The sequence below is a fragment of the Achroia grisella genome, unplaced genomic scaffold, assembly GCF_030625045.1.
Source record: "Achroia grisella isolate CSIRO2021 unplaced genomic scaffold, CSIRO_AGI_Agris_v1 utg461, whole genome shotgun sequence".
NCBI classification, from domain to species: Eukaryota; Metazoa; Arthropoda; class Insecta; order Lepidoptera; family Pyralidae; genus Achroia; species Achroia grisella.
Window position 1 is genome coordinate 1318694 of NW_026712871.1, and position 11486 is coordinate 1330179.

Below are 11486 nucleotides of genomic sequence, written 5' to 3' on the forward strand. Positions count from 1 at the left end.
AGCTACATCAAACAAATTGAGGACAAAATGGGAGTCGTGTCGTATCAAGAATTAAAGAGCATGATGGAAGATCGCGGAAAGTGGCAAGAGATCCACCGACAAGAGCGTAGCTCTTAAATTATGAATGAATGAATGCAGAAGTGGTGCACATCAATATTTGTACATGGGGCGAACAATCCCTGTTAGTAATGTAGACTGATAACCCCATTGCTAGCTATGTACCGTGTGAGGCTGATTCACCCTTGACACATCGTGATAAATCCTAGTGAATTTGCCGCGATGGGCTAACAAACCTGACTTTATGTCCATTCTATCATCCTTCAATAGCGCCCCGCTGTAGACCATTGGTGCAGCATTGGTGTACCATTCCATCAATATCCATTAAAAACAATTAATAGTATGCTCTATTAAAATTACCACCACGTGTAATTGATAAATAAAAATGTTTCAATAAAAAAAATATGAAAAAACGGACTTTTTAACCCTCGCAACCGCGTATAACCCCTCAAACAGCTTAGGAAGCAAACTGCTTAGTAACAGAAATAGGTGAGATAAAAATACCTTACAAAGTCTACTTCAGTAAATTATTACCAACCACCAAGGACAAATGCTTCAAAATTCTGATTGCGTTTCAGAGCTTTTAGTCTATCTTTATTGCAATCTAATGTCAGAACCTGCAGATTCAATTCACCTACGCTTTTCTTATCATCCCCTTCAAGTTTTCCATTGCCAGCATCTAAAACATATCTTTTATTACAATTTTGTTCTTTATCCATTTCAGATTTCTTCACAATCAAACGCCGCATTATTTGAGGTAGCACGATCCTCTTTTCCTTTAAACTCGGGCCTTTCGTAAATTTAATTTTATCATCATCACTTATCGTAATACGCTTTTTAGCGTACAGCTTTCGATTTAAGGTCATTGGAAGTATTCTTAGTTCATAATTGTCAACGTCTACATCTTTAATGGCATATAAAAATTTAACTGGATCGTAGTATTTCAAAGGATTGTTTATACATATTCCTCTTTGCGATTTTATGTCAGAAAAAACGCTGTGCAATTGGATATTAGTTTTGGTAGGTCTCATATCAGCTACCGTAGTTGTCTTTCGATTTAATTTATTTGTCTCATCTGTATTACCTTTCTCAGTGTCTTTTGACTTCTGAACATTATTCTTTAATTTTATAGTGCGCTCTGTTTCGATCATTTTGTTGTATAGTACAGTATCTATTAAATTACTATTATTTCTATTATGGGTATCTGATACGTCTCCAATCCACTCTCGGGTTGGATATTCCGACATAACATAATTGTCGAACAAATCATCAACAATACGTGCAGTTTCATTATAATTTTTAGCTTGATTATTATAATCATTACCTAATACTTCATTGTTCGATTTACGTGGGCAATCATTATTTGAGGCAATATATTTTTTATTATTTTCACATTGATTGAAGAAGTCAGTGAAATCTATTCTTGATTTATTCTCTTCCACATCCAAGGCAGTTACAAGTACATTATCGACTAAATCAGCTAGTTTGCATGATTCTTTCCTGATAATTGATTCTTTTGGCTCAGTAATCAACTGTTTCTCTCCACTAACGTTCAGTATGTTATCATCAACACTGAAGTCTATAAGAGGTGGATCATTAATCTCAATTGGCGGTGTCGCTAGAATTTTTGGTTTCAAAACTACATAGAGATCAAAATTATCCAACACGGAAGGTGATATTATTCGTTCAAGATTTGTTTCCATGGTGTTTGTGGATGCAGAAGAACTTATGCTCAATGGTATATAGTTTTCATAAGGATGGTGATTCATTGTATGTAGATTTACCTGTAAATAATACATTAACCAGTGTTATTGTGTTATCAAACAAAAAACAAACTTACAGTCACGAGTATTACCCAGGATGGGGTAGTAAGAATTATTGTCAACTGTTGGCGTCGTGGTGAACGTAAAGCTTGAAATGCCCTCATTTCGCTCGGTATATTTTAATACAATGGCGAGTGTAGTGTAGATAAAATGCCGCCAGCTTTAGGGTCAAAATTTTATCTTGGAGAGTGTACTAAAAATTACCATATGGTAGTTATAGTACTCGTACTTCATATAAGAATGCATTCGGCGATCATAATATTTGACAGCAATCAATATAAAACCGCTACGTTAATATATACACAATTAACAAAGTTATGCTGGTGGTCACTCTATTCTCCCAAATTTGAATTTTAAAAACTATATTTATTATAAACATGTTCCACTATTATTTGAAAAAAATACGAGCTGAGTTTCTCGTCAGTTGTTCTCATCTCGATATCATTCCGAACTGACGGTAGATTTGACATATCATAGGAGTCTGTAATAGGCCTACATGAATAAAGATATTTTGAATTTGAATTTGAATTTATGAGCAATGATAAAAGTGGAGAAGAGCCAGACAAGGAAAGTTGAGTAGATATTGCGATTATTTAGTTATCAGCCGATAACAGATACCTCATACAGACTACATGATTGTTGTAAACAAAGATGTTATTGCTTATGAGATTATAACATATGCAGTGCACAGCCCTATAAAAAATGCTGAAGAGCATGTCTTGTAGATGAACTTTATGATGATGCGTCATAGAATTAACGAAGCTGCAATCTCCCAATTTCATTATAGTAATTGGACAGTTTTTATTGTAATATTATTTTATATTAAATCAGTAAACGCTTATTATATTCTTATTGTAATTGTGGCTTGCGTAACGAGTTCTGAGAGATATTCGTTCAAACATTGAACGGTGATATACATATTTTAGTTAGACTTTTAGTTACAAAGAATGTAATATTTTATTATAAATTTAAATTAAAAATCATTTGGTTTAAATTATTTAAATTGGAAAGCACGTTAATATCCGAAGTAAATACAATATTATAGATATTTTTAATGAACTCACTATGTTGAGGTCTGTCGATTCGTGACACAGTAACTTGTATGAAATATGATAAAAAAAGAAACAAACAAACCTGTCACCCTGAAGAAGTCTTCTGGATACAGTGGAAACAATTGTCTCGGTAGACAAAAACATAGTAAGTAAATGTACCAACCTCATAACAAAATTATTGGAAATTAATTACGGAATAAAATAATAAGTCAGGCGTTGCATAAATTTATTTCATAAGATTATTGTATCATTTTTGTTATCTGCGTATACCATAAGCATATTACATAAGTAGTTAAAGGTGGCTGCGTCCGCCTGACTTAATCTAATAAAGCAGTGCGTAACAGACAGATAGTTTTCTAGTAACGTTTATTGAAAACATGCCAATAACTGAATCCTTCGCTATAATACTACATTTATTTTTAATTAACATACTATCTTTTCGTCTTTCGACACGTGGCGCAACCATGTAACAAAAACCTTACTCACCCTGAAGAAGACCTCTGGTAATCCAGAGATATTCTTTTTTCGAGACGAAATTTTTGTCGCGATAAACGAAAACATTGTAAATTCATTAAATCCTGTAGCTATATACTTATAACAACATTTATATGTATAAAAATGTATATATATAAAAATATATATACTAACAATTTAACAAATCACCTGAAATGCTGCTTAATTTTCAAGAAATATTGATTACTTTATAAGCACACTACACAAAAGAGAATTGGCAATTAATAATGTTTGGTAAAAGAAAAATAAATTACTCTTTTATCTATGCCCTGCATTACGTTATTTGTGCGTGAAAGTATGTAGATTAATATGATATACAAGTATTATCAATAATATAGTCGCTTGATAAAATATATATAAATAATAAGAATAAAGAATGGGACAGTTAGTAATGTGGACTAACGAACCCATTGCTAGCAATGTACCAAGTCAAGGACCACGCGATCCCTCTGGAAACTATCATGATAAATTCTTGGTGACTTTGTCTGACCTGACCTCATGTTCATCTTATCATCCTCCACTGGTGCCTCGCCAGCGCATACCGTTAGCGCAGGTGGGTGCACCATTCCATTATCATCTATATATCTATACATATAAATAACATTGGAGTGTCTGTTTGTAACATTGAAATAACCGTTTTTTACTACATGCATATGAATGCGTATATACGGTATATATACCAAATAACATTTTTTATAATTTTTGGCTGTCTGTCTGTCGGTCTGTTTGTTTCGATTAATCTCTGAAATGGCTGGACCGATTTTGACAGGACTTTTTTTCTCGGGAGTAACTTAGTCTACTTTTATTTTAGAAAAATAAAGTTAAATTCCACGCGGACAAAGTCGCGGAAACATATTGGAGTTCTAGATTAGAATTCCTCGCACGATACAAACATTTGTATTCATTAGTATGATTGTTTGTATCGGTCTGGGTGTTTTCTATGTATATTATGTATATATTCAAATAAATATGTATCTAAGCTTGTCGTATAGATATTAGATAATATTAGATATTGGATATAGATAACTGACATAAATATATCAGTTGTCTAGTACGCATAAGACAAGCTCTGCTTAATTTGGGACTTGGTTTGTTTGAATTGTCGAGGGTTTTTTTTTGTGAATGATAATGGAATGGTGCACCCGCCTGCGCTAACGGTTTACGCTGGCGGAGCACCAGTGGAGGATGATAAGATGAGCATGAGATCTGGTCAGTTAGCACATCGTGACAGATTCACCAGGAATTTAACACGTTGGTTTCCAGGGGGAACCGCGTGGAGGTCGACCTGACATGGTACATTAGCAATGGGTTATCAATCTACATTACTAACGAATCCCAATTGTCGAGGGTTATTATATATATAATTGGCTACTATCTGCAAACGTTGTTTTGCCATATAAATAAAAATCGCTATTAAAAAATTGGTCTTATGGATGAGAAGGCTGAAAATTTAGGGTTGCATGTATTTTAAATGCTACATTATAAAAAAAATTGTTGCAAAAATGAATTATAGTTTTGGGGTGAGCTACCCTTAGGGTATAAAAATTAGTTATAAATCTATTCTCAGACCTACTGAATATAGATATAAAATTTCATCAAAATCGGTCAAGCCTTTTCGGAGGAGTATAAATATGAAACCTGTGATACGAGAATTTTATATATTACTAGCTGTACCGGCAAAACGTTGTTTTGTCTTAAAATAAAATAAAAATTAGGGGTGGACTACCCCTAACATTTAGGAGGATGAAAAATAGATGTTGCCGATTCTCAGACCTACTCAATACGCACACAAAATTTCATGAGAATCGGTCAAGCCGTTTCAATGGGAACGAAAACTGTGACACGAGAATTTTATATTTAAGACTAGCTACTCGCCCCGACTTAGAACGGGTGTACATGTTTTATATATATAAAACCTCCCTCTGGAATCACTTTATCTATTAAAAGAAACCGCTTAAAAATCCGTTGCGTAGTTTTAAAGATTTAAGCATACATAGGGACGGACAGACAGCGACAGCAACTTTGTTTCATACTTGGATTATAATCCATAAAAAAAAATCTACGAAAATGTTTGCGTCAGAATCTATATTTTAGTTGAAGCCATTAAGGGCCATACATAAATTACGTCACACGATATAGGGGTAGGAAGGGGTGGGGGTTTAATGTAATAGGAATGGTAACAGTAACCGTTTACCATCAAATCGCTCTATAGATATATATTATATCTTATCGACGACTATATACTAAATCGACTTTCTGACGCGGACTTTTTTGTAGATCTTTTTTTAAGGGATGATAATTCAAATTCAAATTCAAAAATCATGTATTCATGTAGGACATTTTAGCCGCTTATGAGCGTCAAATTTTTACATACTCATTTTTTTTTTCCCTACCGTCCAGTTCGGTATATAGATCCAATTAAGAAAAACTGGCAAGAAACTCAATTGAATTACTTTTTTTTTAAAGCCAATTTATTTACAATGTATATTTATATAGGTGTCTATGTCTAACATTAAATGAAAATTCAGTGCATGAACAACTATTGCCATGCACACTCGTCATTCAAGTAATCGTTTAGTGAGTAATAGGCTCTGCTCAGTAAACATGATTTAACAGATGTTTTGAATTTATTTAAGGGTAATTCCAACATATCCTTTGGTATCTTATTGTAAATTTTTATACCTATTCCCATAAAAGACCTATTAACTTTTTCTAAACGATACTTGGGGACAGCAAGTTTGTTTTTAAATCTAGTATTAATATTATGAATATTGCTGTTTTTTGGAAAAATGGAATGGTGGTTTTTCCTGCGCTAACGGTTTACGCCTACCAGCGTACTAGTGAAGAATGATGTGATGTCAGATCTCTTCACAATTCACCAGGAATTTACCACGATGGTTTCTAGGGGGACCCTCGTGGAGGGCTACGTGACATGGTACATAGCTAGCAATGGGGTTATTTACACATAACTAACAATCCTCTGTCCCCCCCCCCCTTTTAATGAATTGTAATGGTACACCAGCGCATCCGTCTGCTCTGACTGGTGGACTGATGATCTTATTGCTAGCAATATGCCATGTCAGGTTGACCTTCACGCGGTTCCCACTGGAAACCATCGTGATAAATTCTTGGTTATCACGATGGGTTAACTGACCTGACCTCATGTTCATGTTATCATCCTCCACTAGTGCCGCGCCAGCGTTAACCATTCATGGCTTCATACAAACATACATCATACTCAAAAAGTCTCCATCACTAACAACCCCCTCCCCTACTTGTAGTACGAGGTATATAATTAATACTCACAGTGATACAATAAAATACTTCAACGACAATGGTCTGTCGCTGTATAAATGTTGTCTTATGCTTAAAACTAAAATATTTAAATTGCTGTTCACTATTACGCTATACTCATTCGCAGACATATTTTTTTTTCCATATTCGTCCATCTCCTTTTCAATGATGGAACAGGCAAAGATCCTTAGACCGTACAGCCTAGTCTACATTTAAACTTCTTTAACAGTTCAAGGGATCCTTTTTGTTAAACTATTCATGGCATTGGGTACATACACTCATATGTTTTTTTCAGATGACCAATTGTTGTGTCTGTTGTTAAATTGGACCGTTGCCAAATTGAAGGATATTCCCGAAATGTCCCTGCATTTCTGGAGTATTTTCTTACGATGCAGAAAAATTTAGGTTAAAAATGTTTGACAAGAAAATTCACGTTGATGTACAATTAAGTTTTTTGACTTGTAAAAAACAAGAATACAAATTAGAGGATAAATTAACAAAACGACAACATACAATACATTGTTAATGTACTAAATACACAATCCAATAGTACGGTAAAAAAATGGAATAGTGATATACTTGCGGTGGTGACGATTCTAAAATGGCAATCTAAACAAAATAATTAGCAACACTCACTATATGGCAAATAATCACTTTTTAATTAGAGATTTTTATACTATGAGTTTTCTTGAAAATAAATTTTAAAAAGGATGATTTTTAAAATGAAGGCAGAATTCATTATAATAATTTTGTTTCACAGCAGTTTAGACTGTATGATTTTATCTCTTCGCTTTGTATTTGTCACTGCATATATTAATACAGAAAAGTCAATGTCAAAGAAATGTCATTTATTGTCACTGTCAATTTCTTGCAATTCTCATTGCATTTTCGGCATATTCCGAAAACCCACATATTATTATTCCCTTTTACCAATCGTATTTCCATTCGATTCTTTTATATTTTCGGCGCTGTTTTTTTGTCGTAGTTAATAAGTGTAAACATTAAACACCAACGTATTTTATATTGATATTTATACATATTTGATTTAAGAAAGTTATAGATTTTTTAAAACAAACATTTACAGCATACGAGAGTATAAATGTAACTCAATATATTATTCTTAACTTAGTTTAATTATGGTTGTAAATTATCATCGGGGAGAGCGTTGAAGGTACTGTATACTGTATTTTTTCGTCATAGTTTTAAAATGATTCCTTTATGATATGTATGAATAAAAATCGATTCCGAAATGCATTTAGGCGCATGACTGCAACTGAGAAACGGATGCACTTCACTGGCTTGTTGAGGTTTTATGTTAAATTCGTTTTCGATGTCATTTTTTTAAATATAGAATTTCGTATTTTTATTTGTCATATTTAGAAAAATTTCTGGTTTTTTTTTCTGTTCAGGTATTATATTAATTTTTCTTTTTCCAAAATCGAGCCATTCACAGGCAATTTTTTTTTATTGGGTATTAACCCAATAAAAAAAATTGAAAAGAAAAAGTAGAGAAAATGATAAATGATGAATAATCTTTGTTTCCCAAATCCCTCTTCCTAGATCGGTTCCGTTATTATTGTCCTATAATTTTATTGATATTTATTGTATAATTTCAACTTATTTAATAGAAAATAGCGTACGATTGTAGTATTCGCTCAATGTATTTTATTAAGTGAATATTGTTGTCGGTTGATATAACAATAATTTATATTTATATATTGTCACCTAAGTCATATCAGATTATGTTGGCTTATTTATGTAGATTATTATATTTGTAATTTATCCTATTCCTCACCTTTTACTACCAATGAACCCTTTTGGTCCTATACCAAATTCCGTATCCTAAATTTATTTAATTCGTAAACAAGTTTCCCTAATTTTGTCTTTGGCAAATCCACCAATGTGTCAAGCCACAAAAAAAATGATGAATAAATCATATGAGAAAATTATTTTCATATAAAATATTTGTATGTCCTGTTAATATTATTACAAAATAATGTAATGATTAGTGTTTATGATTCTTTTACATAAATACTCCTATTATAGATGGATTTCAGTTATATAGTTAGTTTATTAGTTAGTTATACTTCTGCTTGTAGGGACTGTTCGGCTCTTATCACTACAACTGATTTAATCTTATTGTGTTTTTATATTTGAGCCTAAATAAATTAGTGCTGGTTGGTAGTTTGTATTCACACATTTCTACTTGTAAAATGTGAACTTACAAGGATTATTTAAAACACACTAGTTTCTTGCTTAATCTTCTTGTGATGAGACAGCTTTCCGAATAAGCGGTAGATTTGAAAAAAATGTTGACTATTCAAAAGTGCTTAAATTAAGTTTATTTAAATAAATGATTTTCTATTCTATTTCTATTCTATTCTATATGGTACATAGATACATAATCAAAATAAATACATAGGATGTCTTTTACATTAATTCAGGCAGTACACTGAGTTATAGACCGTTTTATATCGATTATTACTTCTAAATTTTATTATTATCAGCAATTGTAATATATATATATCAACTGTGTTGATGGTTTAGTGGTTTACCACACCACTTTACTTCTGATGATTGTGGGTTCGATTCCTTGTATTCAGGAGTATGATTATTGTTTGTATGTATGTATTTACAAAAAAAAGTATCTATGTACTTATATCAGTTCTCTAATACTTATAATATAAGTTCAGCTTAACTTGGGACTAGATGGCGCTGTGTGAATTGTCCAGGGTTATTATTATTATTATTATAATACTGCATGAGACAGTGTATAAAAATATATTATAATTAAATCAAATAAATACTATATTCAAATACAAGTATTGATTGTCATTTAGGGTTACACAATTTTTTTTATGGATGTTAATGGAATGATGCCCAAGCTTGCTCTAACGGTATATGCTGGTGGTGCACCAGTGGCAGGATGATAAGATGAATATGAGGTCAGGTCAGTTAACCCATCTTGACAAATTGACTAGGAATTTATCATGATGGTTTCCAGTTTTTGAGGTAGTTTGTTACTCTTTCACGCAAAAACAAGTGAACCGATATTGATGAAACTACAGTAATATAGCTTATACAACAGAATAACATGTAGTATAGAATAAATTACATGTGATACGGGGGCACAGCTAGTATAAAAATAAAACATCAGTTCCATTCTCCCCCTATAGGCTATGGTTATGGCTGAATAGCTTATTTACCGTATAAGTTAGTTTTTTTTTTTTTTTATTTATTTATTTATTTTTCTTATCTATCTGTGATCACCCAATTAGATTTTATCAGATTTTATAGCTTTCGTTAACGAAAGTTAACGAAACGAAAAAATGTTTTATCAATTAGATAAAAAGAAATTCTCTAATTCACAGATGATGGAGGCCAGCTGTTCCAGATTCACAGCAGCCGAGGGTGGTGCCCGGTTGGTTGCTGCTGCCGCGGAGAAGAATATTCTGGTCGTAGAACATACCACCTTCATTTCCACACGGCTGCTGTATGAGGAAGCGCATAAAATACGAGGGTATGTTGTTGTAAAATGTAATAAAATTATTTATAAAGCTATAAATGTCGACCTGAGTGGTCTAGCGGTCTAGCACACCGCTTTACGAACGATGCTCGCGGGTTCGATTCCTCGCACGGCACATTTGTATTCATAAGTATGATTGTTTGTATAGGTCTGGGTGTTTTATATGTATATTATGTATGTATTTACAAAAAAATATATGTATTTATGTCAGTTGTCTAGTACCCATAACACAAGCTCTGGGCTTAATGGCGTGTGAATTATCCAGGTATATATTTAATATTGCTTATTTAACTTTATTTGAATAAAACATTATTTGTTCAAATAAATTCTTTATTATAAATGAAATATCCAAACTCAAGCGCTACAGCTTGGAAATTATCCAGGGATATATTTAATACTAGCTTTTGCCCGTCGCTTCGCTCGAGTAAGTTAATTTATCCCCTTAGGGGTGGAATTTATCAAAATCCTTAGGGGATGCCTACGTCATAGTAGCTTTGTGCATGCAAAGTCTCAGCCCGATCAGTTTAAAATTGACAGTTTCATACAAACTTTCATCCCCTATTTTATCCCCTTGGGGGTAGAATTAATCAAAATCCTTTCTTAGCGGATGCCTACGTCATAACATCTACCTGCATGCCAAATTTCAGCCCGATCCGTCCAGTGGTTTAGGCTGTACGTTGATAGATCACTACGTCAGTCACCTTTGAGTTATATATATTTAGATATATTTAATATTGCTTATTTAATTTTTTTTGAATAAAGAATTTCGTATTCTTAATTTTTTCTTTCATTAATTTTATTTCAATAAACGTTTAATTTCGTATTCTAAAAACACCTATTTCCTTCTCATTTCAGAAAGTTCTCGACGGGTCGTCAGAGGTCTGTGCAAGTAACTCGCGCATCTAAAATAGAAAGTATTGTTTATGACTATCGCGCGCTGACAGACCTCAGCCTGGTCTCCGCCCACAAGTATGATGATGTACAGGACTGGCGGCACGAAGTTGAGGAGAACGAGGTCTGTTGAATCTGTCCCGACTGTATTTTCGAAAAAAATATCTATGTATTTGTATCAGTTATCTAGTACCCATACATGTAACGTTATAATTTAATTTTCTCATTGCTTTCTTGATTTAATTGATTGATTTTAGAAATATGAAAGCGTAGCGGTTTTTGTATTGATTGCCGCATGCATTCTTATGTAAAATGTGAATACTATAACTA

The 11486-nt window shown here is 32.8% G+C and overlaps 2 protein-coding genes across 2 annotated transcripts in view; one reads left to right on the plus strand and one right to left on the minus strand.

Annotated features, from left to right (window-relative positions):
• Positions 1-366: 366 nt before the first annotated feature.
• Positions 367-3103, minus strand: LOC131845323 (uncharacterized). The gene is made up of 2 exons (XM_059194371.1): positions 3015-3103; positions 367-1841 (listed from the first exon to the last, which is right to left on the minus strand). The coding sequence occupies exon 2, from the start codon at positions 1824-1826 to the stop codon at positions 588-590; it is 1239 nt and encodes a 412-aa protein (XP_059050354.1). The 5' UTR covers positions 1827-1841; positions 3015-3103; the 3' UTR covers positions 367-587.
• Positions 3104-7818: 4715 nt separating this feature from the next.
• The window catches only part of LOC131845367 (endoribonuclease Dcr-1), a 59604-nt gene continuing 55936 nt past the window's right edge, over positions 7819-11486 (plus strand). The window contains 3 exon segments of the mRNA XM_059194422.1: positions 7819-7910; positions 10111-10259; positions 11121-11280. Of these exon segments, the coding sequence (XP_059050405.1) occupies positions 10114-10259; positions 11121-11280 (306 nt within the window). The 5' untranslated portion in view covers positions 7819-7910; positions 10111-10113.